This window comes from Squalius cephalus, assembly GCF_949319135.1.
Source record: "Squalius cephalus genome assembly, chromosome: 2".
Lineage (NCBI taxonomy): Eukaryota > Metazoa > Chordata > Actinopteri > Cypriniformes > Leuciscidae > Squalius > Squalius cephalus.
The window spans coordinates 20,214,740-20,232,211 of NC_137123.1; the positions used below are offsets into that span (position 1 = coordinate 20,214,740).

Sequence of the window (17,472 nt, forward strand, 5' to 3'; positions counted from 1 at the left end):
AATTTAATTTAAATTGATGACAAGCTACTGTGTGGTTTCATACAAAATAAGTACAAGCTTGTCAGAGAGAGAACAACAGAGAACAAAACGTCACGTGACGGATATTAAGTATTTTAATTAGTTTAACCAATATTATGAATTATATTATTATATATTTTATATAATTATATAATTATATATTTTATTATATAGATATTTGTGAAACAAATTTCTAGGACTTTTCCAGGTTTTTCATGACTGTACGAACCATATATATATATAAAATTGTCTCGTACTATAATTTTTAACAACATATATATATATATATATATATATATATATATATATATATATATATATATATATATATATATATATATATATATATATATATATATATAAATAAAGTGGCCATATACAATCAAAGTTACTAAAACTAAATAAATTAGAAAAAAGAAAACAAACTGAAACTAGAAGATAAGATTGAATTTGGATAAAATTGTTTTTTCAAAATAAGTACAAGTTTGCCAGAGAGAGAACAACAGAGAACAAAACGTCACATGACGGACATTAAGTATTTTAATTAGTTTAACCAATATTATGAATTAAACAGATTTTATTATATAGATATTTGTGAAACAAATTTAGAAAAAAAAAAATAGAAAAAAGAAAACAAACGGAAACTAGAAGATCAAATTGTACTATATGATTTATTATCGATATTAATATTATGATAGAAAATTGTTGATAAAATTAAATTATTAAATTTTATTAAGTAGTAATAATTTAGTAGTAATATAGGAATAGTAAAGTAAGATTTTAATAAATATAGAATATCATTTTTACAATAACAACAATTATTATAATAAAATAATTAAATTATTAGTCAAGTCAAGTCAAGTCAAGTTTATTTATATAGCGCTTTTCACAACATAGGTTGTATCAAAGCAGCTTCACAGTATTAAATTAAAACAATACATCAATGTTTGTTTCTAGTGGAACGTCCACATTATTATTATTATTATTAAAATAAATATATTATTGTTTATATTAAATAAATAAATAAATAAACAAACTACTACTATCTTCTAAATAAATAAAAAAATTACTAAAAGCTTATATTTAGGGTCGTGGATTTGTACAAATTTCTAACCAGTTCAATACAAAGTTAATGTTACTGAATATTACACAATACTCAAATTACATTTTAGACACAATACTGCCCATTACTTTTTCTCTCTGCCAATGGAAACACTTCTTTTAGGAGAAAACTAGCTTAGAGATGACACTCAAAGCTAACAGGAATGAACTAAAACCCACAAAATTAAAATACTGATGTCATGGGGCAGGTAAAATATAGTAAATATAGGGAGTTTTGATTTGATTTTAACGTGATTTCATGTTGTTTTTGAAATATTCATCTCAGGAGGACACTTACGTCAGGTATGAATCCAATCTCGTTCAGGTGGTTGCCGAGCTCAGGGTCGTGGAACGCAATCATCTGCGAGAAGACCGTCAGATATTCTGGAGAAGTAAATACGAGCATTCAGCCGTTTGTACTTCAGCCAGAAACACTTTTACCACATTATACCCATGGCAGGATAAACACTTTGCTCAAAGCTCAGCCAGAGAGCAAAACAAAGCAATTCAACTGCAGAAGTGCTGACAGCTGAGCTAGCAAAACTCAACAACAAACATGCCCAAATGTCAAGCTACAGAAACCTTTTGAGTGTTTACGGCTGTAATCACTGTAGTGTAAGGACTCTTAAGAAACAGCTGCAACACAAGCAAGCACATGCAAACATTACACACACAAGTCGTGTAAGTTGATAAAATGTGGGTACTATTTTTAGCCTGCACTGTAAATGACATGCTCTCAATCATAGATCATCCAGTTCATCCAGTTCATCCAGATCATCCAGATCATCCAGTACTGTGGTCATATTCTTCATGGTGGGACAGAAAAATCACATTACCTTGTATTACATGCGAGTTGTCCTTCAGGAAGAAATTGTACAGATATTTGGGGATGAAGGCGGACATGCATGCATATGCAAGAGCTACGAGAAAAAAAAAAGAAATTTAGACTAATATCAGGAAGCATGTTTTAAAAAAATAAAAATGTGGCCATAAATCGGTAACACACATAGGTTAACATGAACTAACAATGAAACATAATTCTAAAGCATTTATTAATATTAGTTCATTTTAATTTCAACATTTACTAATACATTGTATCTGCCAATATTATTTAAAGGGGTCATATAATGGTACATGCACTTTTACAAGTTGATTATACTGAAATGTGTGTTGGCAGTGCCTGTACACAACCATCATAAAATGATAAAAATCCATCCAGTGTTTTTTTTTTAAATCTCCTTATATGTTTGACCCTCTCTGAAATCAAGCCGGTCGGACGCCCCTCCCACGATTGTGATTGACAGCGGCGTTTCAACACAGACCCGCCCATAGTGCATTGATATGCTGGAGAAGAATGGCGTCTAAGCGTTGTGGCGTTCTGTTCTTGGGTGTAATAAGGAACACAGCAGTCATTTTGATGTTTTGATGGAATATTCCCAAAGCATTGACGCGGGGATTCCCCATGATCAACGTCCATGCTTTCATGTTTGCGCGAATCATTTCACATCAGACAGCTTTACAAACCCGTGTCAGTTAAGCTGGTTTTGCTAAGAAGCTGTTCCTGAAAATAGGATCGGTACCAACTATTCGTGTTCCTGCTGCACCTCGAGAAGAAGAAGTGAGTGTAACGTTTTATTAACCTTTATATTAAAATTGATATTAATCTTTGCAAATCGCTTGCTGCACTCTTCACGATGAATGCGGCTGTTTACACTCGGGGTACATTACGGCATGTTTTCTATATACGACGTTCTCAATATAATTCATAATCCCACATTTATAATAAACACCGCATTATGGTTATTGTGTTATTGTGTTACAGTGTACGCATAGAACAGAGGGGCGGGGTGAGCAAAGCTCATTATCATTTAAAGACACATGCACTTAAACGGCGTGCTGAAAACAGAGCTGTTTTTGACCAGGTAAAATGAGTGTTTTCTTACAATACTAATGAGAATTTTTAATTAAAGTATATTACAAACTTTTAATTTAGACCCTAAAGAATCATATTAGCTTGTACAAAAATGGCATAATATGACCCCTTTAAATGGACCTGAGCTAACAATGAATATCTAAGGTTAACAAAGATTAATAAACAGTGTAACACATGTAATGCTCATTATTAGTTAATGATAGTTAATACATTAACAAACATTAAGTAATGGACACATTGTAAACTGTCACCCAGAAATCTTACCTTCGTTGTTGAAGTTTAGATACAGGAAAGGGGCGCAAAGCGAATCCAAGCCTAAAGCAAAAACATCAAATGAGAGAGTCATCAACACATAAACAAACGAATCTCAGTAGACCTGTCAATAATAATAATAATAATAATAATAATAAATATATATATATATACACAGACACACATAATAAAAAATAAAATATAACAAAAAATAAAATAGTCAAGCCTATTTTACGAGAGTAAAGATTTTTAAATAAATAAATAAATAAGAAAGATTATTTAAATTGATACATCATGGCAATATTTGTTGTATTGCCTTTAATGATTCTCATGAAAATCAGCATTGTAGTACAGTAATGAAAATATGACAATTATTTTTCTGAATAAAGGGAATTGCAAATAAACAGAAAACTGCACATTTTCTTTCATGATAAATTACATATCATGATAATAATTATTTGGGGAAAGATGCTTAATTGTAATAATAATAAATGGCACAGTGAAAAATAAGCTTAATTTTCTTTATGGAAAATATAATATCGTATCATTTTCCTTTGAATTGTAGGGTGAAAAAGAATGCATTACACTTAATTCTAATAAATATAACATCCTGAAAATAGAGTAAATTTTCTTTATTCAAAATAAAATTAGTTATAATTTAAACTAAAATAAAACATCATGATAATTTGATAAAATATTGTGATAATTATAATTGTGGGGGGGGGGTGCATAATTGTAATGATAATAAATGCCACAATGAAAAACACCTAATGGTCCTAAATAAGCTTAATTATCATTATATAAAAAATATGGAAATGATCATTTCTGATTATCTTTCTTTGCATTAGGGTGAAATATGACCCAGAGATGTTCTTGACAGGTTGTGAGACTCACCCACACAGAAATTAATAAATCACATCAGCGCACACACTTGATTTGATCTGTTATCTTTATCAGATAGTAAGAACCTTCAGGCCACCAGAACAAATGAAACACTACGAAGCTTTGCTGCCATCTAGTGGCAAAAAGAGGAAACCGTGCATATGACCCCACCCAACCATTGCTCCATCACCTTGCCAGTACACCAGATCAGGATGAGACACCACCCAGGCCTTGAGCACCCGCCGAAACTTGACGTGACCCTGAGGTGACGACAACAGCTCATCGTACTGGTGGCAGCGAGGGATGTCCACTTCAATCTGTGTCACAAATGATAAACAAACGTCTCAGGGTTCACCAATCTCGGTCCTGGAGGGCCACTGTCCTGCAGAGTTTAGCTCCAACCCCAATTAAACACGCCTGAACCAGCTAATCAAGGTCTCATTAGGCATACTAGAAACTTTCAAACAGGTGTGTTGGAGCTGGTTGGAGCTAAACTCTGCAGGACAGCGGCCCTCCAGGACCGAGATTGGTGAACCCTGGTCTAAATGCATAAAAGCTGCAGTCTTAAATGAAGTCAGATGAGGTGGGCGACATGTCTACGTCAGCGCTGTTTGCTCCTGGATCGCTTGAAATATTCAGCAGTGGATAGTCAAATCTTAACCAGGCTTAAAGGTGAAGACAGGAACTCCTCAAACAAAGTGAATTATTCCACAGGCTGATGAATTATTCACTTTTTCAATAACCTCAAACACATGGAAGTGATTCTCACCTGTCTATCAGTGGGGATGGGCGTGTCCTTATCGATGCCGTCATATTTCGATTGGATATCCCCCTGTGGGAGTTATATATATTGATTTGAATTTGGGGGAAAAATAAAATAGGAGTGTTGCACTAAAAGACATGTTTACTAATACAATGGAAAAGGTCATTGCTTAAAAGTGAACTGTGCATTGAATTTATGTCAACATTTGATTGTACACATCATGCAAGCACAGGAATCAATAGTCCATTAATGACCAAAAAATGTCAAGCATGCTTTTTAGTCTGCAAATGCATCAACATTTTGATTTGACTCAAAAGAAATCAAAAGTTCCCTGTTGAAAGGTCATAAAACGCCTATTGCTGAACAACAACAATATATCCCTTGACAATCCGTTCCTTGGTGTAAGATGCAGTATTTGTTTGGTACCTCAACTCCTAGTAAGGCTGCCCAGGCCAGACCCCTCAGAAGAGGAGGAATATCAACCCGCGCCTCCCTCCAGACCTGGTTCTTCTTGTAGGGGTACGCCTAAAAAAAATGAACGCAAAATATTTATGGCATTATTACACCAGGGAATCTCATAAGACCTGTCCTGAAAGAAAGAAAGAAAGAAAGAAAGAAAGAAAGAAAGGAAGAAAGGAAGGAAGGAAGGAAGGAAGGAAGGAAGGAAGGAAGGAAGGAAGGAAGGAAGGAAGGAAGGAAGGAAGGAAGGAAGAAAGAAAGAAAGAAAGAAAGAAAGAAAGAAAGAAAGAAAGAAAGAAAGGAAGAAAGAAAGAAAGGTATTTAAATTATATTTATACATCATGGTAGTATTCGCTGTATTGACTTTAATGATCAGCATTGTATTACACTAATGAAAATATAATGACAATTATTATTCAGAATAAATGGAATTTTAAAACAACTCTGAATGCATTAGAGTAATGAGATTTCTAGGGGAGAACATTAGTTTAATTTTCATACAAAATAACATCCTGAAGTTAGAAATAGTTTTCTTTATGCAAAATAAAGTGAGTTATTATTTAAACAGTCAAATATTTGTTAATCATGGTAGTTTTGCTGCCTGCACTTATTCATTTATTACAGTACATTTATTTTATAGTAATAGCAGCAGTGTTAAAACTCAATTTACGAGCTGATGAAGTCTAATACTATGAATTATTACTCAACGCAAAAGGTTCAGCTATCGTCATCAACAAAAAAAAGGTTTCAAAAGGACCACAAAAAAAAGAACATTAATGACGTGAAATGAATGTTTTTGCTATCTTTATGAAAATGTCAATAACCCAAACCCTAAAACTCACCTCGAATAACTACTTCTGGCATTTTTAGATGAAAAAAGCACATAATTAAGAATCTTTATGAACCATTTTTCCTGTGGGTGGACATCCATCATGAGGTGATTTCATCAGCTATTCTTATATGGTCATTTTCAGAAACTGTGTGTGTGTAAAGGACCTTGAGCAGTCTGTCGAAGAGGACAATGCGGGTGAGCTGGTACTCGGTATCTCTCTCCCGGATAATGAGGGGCAGTGTGATGGTGGCAGACAGTTCATTACTGCTGTTAGACTGAGTAAGGCTGGATTGCCTGCGGGACACATGGGACACACGGGACATTTCTGTTCCATCAGACAGACACCGGCACACCAGAATACTGAACACAAACTGAGAGATAATGAACAAGAGAACATTTCTTACTCATCTTCTAATAACGGATAGAACGTCTCTCCAGCAACATCCTTCAGCCTCTACAATGACAGATCACAAGTGTTTTAACAGGTCAAATTACATATTTTGGGGGGGATTTGTTAGAAGAAGAAAAAAATCATATGGGGCACCAATGAACAGCACCAATATTGTCCAGATTTAGTTTCAAAACTTTTGACAACTTCAACAACCAAATTTGTAAAAAGACATTTAAAAAAGAAAATAGTTTTCAAATGTATGATTTTTTGTCACTTTAAAATATACAACAGTTTTTTCTGGTTCTCGGATCTGATTGGCTGAGAACCTTTTCCAGCCGTGCGATATTCACCCAGTATCAGAGCTGGAACCGTTTCACCATTTGTATCACTCCGCTTGCGGCGACTATCATGGTGGTCGAGCAAATCCACCATACTTTAAAAAAAAAGTTATTTAGATCTAAAATATAATAATAGTGCCTATTTTACAATCTGTTTTGATACTTTCGCATACAGATATCTATATTAGGGCTGTCAAGCGATTACATTTCTTTATCTGATTAATTACACAATGTGGCGATAAATTAATCGGATGAATCGCAAATTAATCGCACATCAAATATGGCAAGAATTAAGAAATTATCCCCAAATGTTAATGTAAAGTCATTATTGTGTTAAATGAGAAAAGCAACAAATACAAAAAGTAGCTTAAAAAGGTTAATTAAAAGAAAATATTTTAACATTTGATGTCCCATACGAGCAAACACACTAACATTTTTGAGCTGATAAAGAGAAAGTGTCACAGTTGTGTCATCCAGAAGAAAACTTCTGTCCCGTCCTTGACCAAAAGACTCTCCATCCTCCAAAATGAACCTAAAGAACAAACACATTCGACAATGGTAACAAGTTAGCAGAATGCAAACGGCTACTGAAATAATAGTAAAGCTGTGATGGTAATGGTAAACAGTGGATCAGAGCTGTACTTGGGAAGGGTGCAGGCGGGAGGTTTTGATTGGATGATCTCTTGATTGGTCAGTTCTTTCTCAAGGTCTCCTCCTGCCAGACACCACAGGTGATACACCTCATCTATGCCTCTCTCTACCAGGTAGTTCTCTCCATCATCTACACAACACAGCGGAACAGTCATTTACCTTATTTTTAGCATTTACTTCAAACATTTTTCTCTAGTGTGAGTTCTGTTGACCCGAACCTTTACAGAGTTCGCTGATGTCCTCAGGAAGCTCTAAATGTGCGCAGCGCGGGGCGGCAGCGAACAGACGCACGGGGCACTGGTAGGGTGTGTACTGACAGGACATGCTCTCAAACACAGAGTCTCCCAGAAGTTCGGCTGGGGTGGCTCTGAAAGACAGGAACAATTAGTGAAGACTCTAATCATTATTATTAATTCATGCACAAGTTTGCCCTGCTCTGTTTATTGAATGGTCATGTCACTGGAAGTGATTTGCTATTGTAACAGATTAAAGTATGAATAGAAGTTAAGGCTATAGGAATGTTGCGTTTATGTGTGTGTAACACATTCTGTCCTTTGGGACTTGCCGTAGACAAGAGAGAGATGGGCATGCGCATAAGATGACCGGAGGTTGACGCGGGAAAGATTAAAGAGTGTGCACCGTTCATGGAACTTCTGTGTCTCGTTTTCATTATTTTATTATCCCAAAAGTGTTTAGGCGAACCCAATACAAAAGCTTGGTTACACTATCTATTAATAATTAAGAGATAGCAAATCACTTCCAGTGACATGACAATTCAATTAGACCAAAGTAAACAACTAGGGCCGAGTGAAATATATGTTTACAATCCAAAAAACATTCACATAATAAATAAAACATACACACACACACACACACACACACACACACACACACACACACACACGCAGTGCTATGCATAAGTTTAGACGCCCATGCTAAAGTTGACTAAAAAGAGGAATAAAAAAATCATCTTTTGGAAATTGAACTTAATGCCTTAATTAAAAAAATTAGGAAGTACTCCATGCCTAGAGATTGGCATGGAGTACTTTCCATAAGATCATCTCTCAATGCATATCAAACCAGCTATTAGTCTAACTGAAATAAAACCATGCCAATCTCTAGGTATGGTGAAGGCTATGTGATGATGTGGGGCTATTTTAATTCCAAAGGCCAAGGGAACTTTATCAGGATGCATAGTATCCTGGATCCATGAAGTAACTGGCCTTTAAAAATAAAAATCTGCCTGCCTCTATGGGAATTTAATATAGGGGTGTCCAAACTTATGCACCCTGTATTTTAAGGAAGAACATTTATTTATTTACGATACATTATTCATTCACAAAGAAAACTGGTGTCCTTAAAGGTTGGATTTTTCCTAATTTTTTTAATTAAGGCATTAAGTTCAATTTCCAAAAGATGATTTTTTATTCCTCTTTTTAGTCAACTTTAGCATGGGTGTCTAAACTTATGCATAGCACTGTACATATACACGATATATCGGCCACCTTATCGGTATCGGACAATATACGTTCATTTTGATGTTATCGTTATCGGCTCAATAAGAAAATTGGGCCGATATATTAAAGTGGATAAATAATGGATTATTTCCTACAGCTGAGACACTTCAGATGAGCACTGTTCGCCATGATGCTTTTAAATTGCTTGAAATATGATTGGAATCACTCAAAAAAGGAAAATGTGCATTGTGTCTTGTCATATAGGCTACAGAAAATTATAATGACAAGACCATTAGAATTGTGTGCTTGGGACATGGATTTAATGGTGAGACTTTTTTGTAATCAGGCTCTCAAAAATGATATAAAACTTTTGATTTCGACATATCGGTTATCGACTTTCAAAAATAAAGAATTATCGGTATCGGGCAAAATTTTAATGTTGGTGCATCCCTAATATATATATTTGTATTATTATTATTAATATTGTTAATTGTCCTGTAAATCTGTATTCTTGCCATGATTTTTATTTATTTGCTTATATTAAAAGAAATTCCCCTAATTGATTTATTCCTATTTATTTTTCAGCCTTCTGCATGGAACAACAGCTGATAAGCTGGATAAGCAAGAGACATTTGTTTTTGTTTTTGCACTTATAGACTGTATATTGGCTCAGTTCTCTTTATTGCCATGTTGTTTAGGTAGGGATGGGGACAGGATATTGTGTGTGCGTTAAAACTGGTTCATAAGTTTTGCATCTTCATTGTGAAAATTATTGTAACTATTGTTAAAATCTCCAATAAATAGAGTATTCAAAAGAAATTATTTTCTTTTTTATTTATATATTATATTATTATTCTTTAGATGTATTTCATTTATATTCACATTTGAGCATCAAATGAAAAATATAAATTTTATAACAATATCACCCATCACAAAGAAAGAAGTCAAATAATAAACCGCTAAATTGGAAACTAATCATGCCCTTTCCCACATTGTCATTTCTAAGAATAGCCGCTAACAAGACAGTCCTTGTATTTGTCAGGAACTAAAAAGAGATACTAGATTTCATGGCATAATGACATACTGCCAAACCATCCCTTCTGACTGCACGAAAAGCTTTGGAAGATGAGAGAGGTTTTTAAAAAAATAATAATAAATAAATAAATGATAAAGGACAGGCTACCTTTTTGAAGGGAGAAACGTCAGGCATTTCCTCAATAAAGCCTGCACATTTTCAGGCAGCTCCTGGGGAAAAAAGTCAGAGACAAGAATATTAGTAAAGCATCAAACCCAGCCAAACTCTGATAAATCAGCACTTTCTGTCATTCATGCTATAAACTCCACTGAAAGTGAGGTTTTATGAGGACATTTGGAAAACATTAGCCACACGACCAGTGCGCACTCAGTTTCAAGCTAAGAAGAGTTTATCTGAGAGGTTTCAAAGTAAACCTTTTAAAGTAAAATCCCTTTAAGATAAAACCACTAAGATAAACCACATCTTACTGTGACAACTTAGTGTACTTTTCTGCAGTAAAAGGATTAGAGAAAAAAACAATCAAACTGAGATTTATCTTTGTATGGAAGGTAAAGTACAAAGATAAAAGACTATCCATTAAGACGAGCAAACTTACCTTAACAGTATCCAAGCACCCGTGTTCCTCAGCAAGAACAGTGACTATGTCGTCCATGCATCCTGTAGACAATAAGATGCAAAAGAAATCAGAGATATTCCAATTGTGAAATTCATTACAACAGAATATGGGCAAAATAATGTGATGGGAATACATAAATAGTGTAATGTAAACATGAACTCACCTAAGGTGATGATGAATTTCATTCTCTCACTAATATCAATGTTCTGCAGAATCTGCCTTCCCTATTGGACAAAACAAGTCACATGATATCAAATAGTAAATGTTATAGAATCTTTGTGGTCACAGTTAAAAACTCAGTGAAACTGACCAATGAAAGTTAATAATTCTACAGTACGCAAATGTTCTACTCCCTATTACAAGTGCCAGAAAGTGCAGTATACAATAGCATACTGACTGTAATACAACTCTATACCACAATGCCATGTGCTCGACTTGACCTTGTACTTCCTGTGGGATAAATGAGCCGGAAACTATATCGATCACCATTTCATGTTGGATTGAGAAAACAGTCCATTTTAGGAAAACCATAAATTGGATCAATCAAAACTCTGGAAAGTCCTTTAGACTTCAGTCGATAGATTTATCAGTCTGTCTGTCTGTCTGTCTATCTATCTATCTGCATGTCTATCTGTCTGTCTGTCTGTCTGTCTATCTATCTATCTGCATGTCTATCTGCCTGCCTATCTGTCTGTCTGTCTGCCTGTCTATTTATCTGCATGTCTATCTGCCTGCCTAGCTGTCTGTCTGTCTATCTGCCTGTCTGTCTATCTATCTGCATGTCTATCTGTCTGTCTGCCTAGCTGTCTGTCTGTCTGTCTATCTGTCTGTTTGTCTGTCTGTTTGTCTGTCTATCTATCTGCATGTCTATCTGTCTGTCTGTCTAGCTGTCTATCTGCCTGTCTGTCTGTCTGTCTATCTGCCAATCTGTCTGTCTGTCTGTCTATCTATCTGCCTGTCTATCTGCCTGCCTAGCTGTCTGTCTGTCTATCTGCCTATCTATCTATCTGCATGTCGATCTGTCTATCTGCCTAGCTGTCTGTCTGTCTATCTGTCTGTTTGTCTGTCTGTCTATCTATCTGCATGCCTATCTGTCTGTCTGCCTAGCTGTCTGTCTGTCTATCTGTCTGTTTGTGTCTATCTATCTGCATGTCTATCTGTCTGTCTGTCTATCTGTCTGCCTAGCTGTCTGTCTGTCTGTCTGTCTGTCTGTCTGTCTGTCTGTCTGTCTATCTATCTATCTATCTATCTGTCTGTCTGTCTGTCTGTCTGTCTGTCTGTCTGTCTGTCTGTCTGTCTGTCTATCTATCTATCTATCTATCTGTCTGTCTGTCTGTCTGTCTATTTATCTGCATGTCTATCTACCTGTCTATCTGTCTGTCTGCCTAGCTGTCTGTCTGTCTATCTGCCTGCCTATCTGTCTGTGTCTATCTGCCTGTCTGTCTGTCTGTCTATCTATCTGCATGTCTATATGCATGTCTATCTTCCTGTCTGTCTAGCTGTCTGTCTGTCTGTCTGTCTATCTGTCTGTCTATCTGCCTGTCTGTCTATCTATCTGCATGTCTATATGCATGTCTGTCTATCTGTCTGTCTGTCTAGCTGTCTATCTGTCTGTCTGTCTATCTGCCTGTCTGTCTGTCTGTCTATCTGCCAATCTGTCTGTCTGTCTGTCTATCTATCTGCCTGTCTATCTGCCTGCCTAGCTGTCTGTCTGTCTATCTGCCTGTCTGTCTATCTATCTGTCTGTCTGCCTAGCTATCTGTCTGTCTGTCTATCTGTCTGTTTGTCTGTCTGTTTGTCTGTCTGTTTGTCTGTCTATCTATCTGCATGCCTATCTGTCTGTCTGCCTAGCTGTCTGTCTGTTTGTGTCTATCTATCTGCATGTCTATCTGTCTGTCTGTCTATCTGTCTGCCTAGCTGTCTGTCTGTCTATCCATCCATCCATCCATCCATCCATCCATCCATCCATCTATCTATCTATCTATCTATCTATCTATCTATCTATCTATCTATCTATCTGTCTGTCTGTCTGTCTATTTATCTGCATGTCTATCTACCTGTCTATCTGTCTGTCTGCCTAGTAGGGGTGTGCAAAGCAGCCGGTATTTGTATCTGTATTTGTATTTGTTGAGGGGGGAAAAGTATTTGTATTTGTATTTGTATTCGAGTAAAATTCAAAATAGGTGTAAAAATCCTTTTTTTTTTTTTTGCATTACACTTCTAATTTACGTTATAGTGTAAGTATTCTTTAATTATATCTATTATAATAATTATAGATATGTAATATGTAAAATATTTTTTTTCAAAACTGCATTCATATTTAATTTTAAAAGGGCTTTTTAAACCTGCTAAGAGTTATCCAGCCAAGAAGCCTAGAACTGCTCTTCTGACGGACTGATATTAATGACATAATGACGGCTTTTTATTTAATTTCTCATCTCCATAAATATATCTAAAGCTAATGCAAGGGCTAGAAATCAATTAATTCTTTGCTGATAATTCCTCGTCATCACGGAGAGCGCAGTTCGCACTGCTTTCTCCTTTCCACAAGCATTGCTCTCTCGTTGCTGTGCGGACAGAGCGCTCTGCTCGCTTGCCGCGCGCCTACATTTGAAATCTGCACGCGCAAAAAACGCGCTATGTGAACGAAATATTTCCATATGTGGCTCTTTCCTCCTTTCTTATCAACAAGTGGATTTATAGCCACCACATCAGTAGCACCGCCGGTCGCCATGTCTCATGAGGAAACGCAGCTTTTTGATATAAAGTTTTTCTTGTTCCCGAATACAAATATTTTTAAAGTATTTGTTCGAAATAAGTATTCGTAAAAAACACACTATTTGTACCTTTCCGAATACCGTATTCGGGTTCGGCTCCACCCCTACTGCCTAGCTGTCTGTCTGTCTATCTGCCTATCTGCCTGCCTATCTGTCTGTCTATCTATCTGCATGTCTATATGCATGTCTGTCTGTCTGTCTATCTATCTGCATGTCTATATGCATGTCTATCTGTCTGTCTGCCTAGCTGTCTGTCTGTCTATCTGCCTATCTGTCTGTCTGTCTGTCTATCTATCTGCATGTCTATCTGTCTGCCTGTCTGTCTGTCTGTCTGTCTGTCTGTCTGTCTGTCTGTCTTTAATTCAGTGTATTTAAACAATAAAAAAAAAAAAAGCCTTTCAGGACATTTTGCAATCAACAACATTAAATTCATATCCTGGGGGTAAAAAACAAATGATTTGCATTAATGTAAAATTCAGTTTAGTGCTTGTTGAGCTGAATCTATGAAAACTCTGAGAGCGTACCACACAGAGTTCAAACAGGAGCACCCCGAGAGACCAAACGTCTGTTTTGGGCCCTGAAGGAAGCGGGGCCTCAATGATCGAGGGGTCGCTGGAATATAAACAGCCTTGAGCAATAACCTCTGGAGGCAGGTAAGATGGATACCTACGAAAGCAGAGAGGAACAGACGACACGGTTACTGGAGAGGTCTCAAAGAGAGCAGATGTGGTCCTGGTGATGCCAGATAACAAAAGACGCGTCCCACAAAACCCAAATCACAACCGGATATTATAAGACAGCCCCCTTAGAGAACATGAGGGCTCCTGGTCGTCCCACTCAGATTATTCAGGTTATTTAGGATGCCACATAAGGAAGCCGCTTTGATATCCAGGATCTGCTTTTGATCAAAACAAAGATGAGCCATAATGATGCACATCTAATGTTAGTTCATCTTTCTTTATTATGAGAGCACAGCGTGACCCATTGATCTTTTTTTCCATGAAAAGCAGGCGCTTCGGTTCTGAGCCACAATGCATCTTAAAGAGACGGCGGACGAGATTTAAAGCTCGCCTTGACTTTCTGCTCTGTTATAATGATGCCGAGATGTTATCTGTACCCTTATATAGACACCAAAGCACGTGAGTTTCATTTTGAGGAATATGAGGATACAGCAGGAAACAAATGGAAAACATTATAGCTGAATGACATACCCAATAGGGAAGTCAACATCTGCTCCGTGGTCGGTCATATGATACAGGCCGAATTTGGCCAGCTTCACTTTACCCTGTTGAGTTCATAAAAGAACATTTCATTCCATGAAAACAGTGAGTTGAAAGCAAGACAAAGTACGGTATCAATAAGAAACTGATCGTTCTGCCAAACTTAATCATATTGTTAATATCTGTTGGGTTTACTGTTTTAAGTTGATCAGATTTATCCGTTTATTTATAAAGCTCTTATACTACAGCTATGAATTTTATTATAACATTTTTGAGCAACAATAATTACAGGTTAGAATTATATAAAAAAAAAAACAAAGTAAAAAAAAATAACAAAAAAAAAAAATAAAAAAAAATAAATAAAATAAAATAAAATAAAATAAAATAAAATAAAATAAAATAAAATAAAATAAAATAAAATAAAATAAAATAAAATAAAATAAAATAAAATGGGTTTGAACACTTGGTCAACCCAAACATTTTTTTTACATCATTATGCAGCATGCCAATGACTTCTCAAAACACTTCCGTGATTCCACATACCTCACGATCCAAGAGAACATTGTTGGGAGACAAGGCGCGGTGAACCATCCCATGTTCATTCATGAACTCCAAACCTTCTAGCACTTCATAGGCAACGTGAAGCACCATCTCTGGACTAAGAGAGAGACAAGAACATCTGAAAATGAGTCAATTTTTAGAGCGTCTCAAGCAACTTAATAGCGGCTTTCATTTTCTACTGATGTCAGTGTCACTATCAAGTCAAACTGAAATTCAATCACTTAATATGTATATAAAAAAGTAATATATAAATGTAAGTAATTATGGATATACACGTTAACCTATGCCATGTTTGACTGAATGAGGCACTGTGAAGTCAAATAAAAGGCATAATCCAATACTACACATTAGAAATAGCATGGCAAAATACTGTATAATGCCCTTTGAATTCATTTAAGTGCCATTCATTCAAAATAAACTGTCTGATTTAGACAGTAGATGGCAGAATATGAGCAGTCTGAGCTGTTCAGTTATTGGAAATATAGCACTGGTTTAGCTAGGAATGCTGTTTTTACAGCTATTTATGTGCTTATTGATACTGCATGAAAAAAAGAGCTGAAAGTGAAAGACAGTAAGGTTTCTTTTGAACTAAAAATGAGCAGAACAATTTATTAACCTTTGTTAATAAAAATGTTAATGTTAGTTCATAATGCATTAACTAATGTTAACATTGTTTGCATCACTGGATGTAACTGTATGTCAACATTTAGACAGTTTAAACAGTTGACACATATTTCCATCTTCACTGTCTTTCGACATTAAACTGACGCTTTGCGCTGGAATTCACGCTCTGCTTCTGTGAAAAGTAAACCCCGCCTACTTTGATTTGATTGGCCATCTCAATCCTTTTGACATTAACGAACACTGTTAGACCGCTGAGGCAGACCAGACTAAACATTTTTAAATCTTTTTGTCATCCTAACAGTATTATTCTATGTGATCTTTATTCTGAATCAGCAATATGGAATTAAAATATAAGGATGGTCACATAATAAATTATTATAATCAGGGTTTTGAATAAAATGCTTATGTACTGTATTGTAAACTGATGGTTTTCTATTAGACAAAGTTCATAGAAAGTTCTGGATGACGAAAAACATGTTCCTCATATATATTGAATACATTACTGTATATATAAGAATATACTGAATAGATTATTCAATGGAGTAGTGAAATATTCCTGGACTGACCGGTTTGACTGTAAATTGTCTCTTGATGTTTTATATTTTATCTAAAATGTGAAGCTTTACTGGTTTCAATTTTTAGTATAACATTTGCTCAGTCTATGGCAATAGTTTGAACTGCTGTCACATTGGCCCAATTCACACCTGCTATATTAACATTCATTATTTTCTTAAACTCTGCTCCCAATATGTCAATATTAATACAACATATTGTTATTATATATAATAGTGTAAGCCATAACACAAACAACGATCAAATGCTTTCACAAAAAGAAAAGCTTTGCAAAAACTGTCCACATGAAGAATTTGACAACGTTGTCAATAGCTTCCACATGAGAGGATACAAACCACTAATGAATCTCAGAACAACAAAAAAAGCTCTGCCAAAAATACCAATGGGTCTTTTAACCTGATAATGTAGAACAGATTCAAAATGATAAAACTGATAAAAAACTGAGTGAAGTCTGAAGAATATGAACTGTTCAAATATGCCTTTCAGAAAATACTGTGGCAGTGCCATGGTACAGTGATAGCATCAAATGATAATACAATGGTACAGTTTGGACATTTATGTTGACTTTTTATTTCAAATAAATGCTGAATTAAAGTACTGTTACAAAAGATTTCTATTTCAAATAAAAGCTGTGCTTTGGAACCTTCTAATCAAATTAACCCTCTGGGGTCAAGGGGTTTTTGGGGTCCTTGACATGTTTTGACATGCCCTGACATTTGTGCTTTTTTCAGTTGCTTATAAACATATCAATGGCAAAGGTGTCATTACACTCTATTTAGCACAAACAGGGCTACCATAATATGTGAGCAACATGTATGTACATGTTTGTATTTTGAGAGAATAATGTTTATGCATGGTTATTGAAAAAACTAAAAATTAAAGTTTCTGAAATAAGGCCACAAAACGCATACTAAATATGTGTCCACAAGACTTTTGACTAATGGATGTTGTTGCCTAGAGTTTTTGCTTCAAAATGATCTGAAAATCA

At 35.4% G+C, this 17,472-nt stretch overlaps 1 protein-coding gene across 2 annotated transcripts in view; it reads right to left on the minus strand.

Annotated features, from left to right (window-relative positions):
• Positions 1 to 17,472, minus strand: part of tbck (TBC1 domain containing kinase) — a 60,905-nt gene that overhangs the window by 36,163 nt on the left and 7,270 nt on the right. For both annotated transcript variants that reach the window (XM_079864726.1, XM_079864727.1), the window contains exons 4-20: positions 15,270 to 15,384; positions 14,718 to 14,791; positions 14,031 to 14,172; positions 10,893 to 10,953; positions 10,709 to 10,770; positions 10,261 to 10,322; positions 7,839 to 7,987; positions 7,612 to 7,750; positions 7,402 to 7,501; positions 6,645 to 6,694; positions 6,405 to 6,534; positions 5,376 to 5,474; positions 4,956 to 5,018; positions 4,377 to 4,503; positions 3,317 to 3,367; positions 1,956 to 2,039; positions 1,418 to 1,503 (exon numbers count right to left, since the gene is read on the minus strand). In XM_079864726.1, the coding sequence (XP_079720852.1) occupies positions 1,418 to 1,503; positions 1,956 to 2,039; positions 3,317 to 3,367; positions 4,377 to 4,503; positions 4,956 to 5,018; positions 5,376 to 5,474; positions 6,405 to 6,534; positions 6,645 to 6,694; positions 7,402 to 7,501; positions 7,612 to 7,750; positions 7,839 to 7,987; positions 10,261 to 10,322; positions 10,709 to 10,770; positions 10,893 to 10,953; positions 14,031 to 14,172; positions 14,718 to 14,791; positions 15,270 to 15,384 (1,594 nt within the window). The remainder of the gene's footprint in view (positions 1 to 1,417; positions 1,504 to 1,955; positions 2,040 to 3,316; positions 3,368 to 4,376; positions 4,504 to 4,955; positions 5,019 to 5,375; positions 5,475 to 6,404; positions 6,535 to 6,644; positions 6,695 to 7,401; positions 7,502 to 7,611; positions 7,751 to 7,838; positions 7,988 to 10,260; positions 10,323 to 10,708; positions 10,771 to 10,892; positions 10,954 to 14,030; positions 14,173 to 14,717; positions 14,792 to 15,269; positions 15,385 to 17,472) is intronic.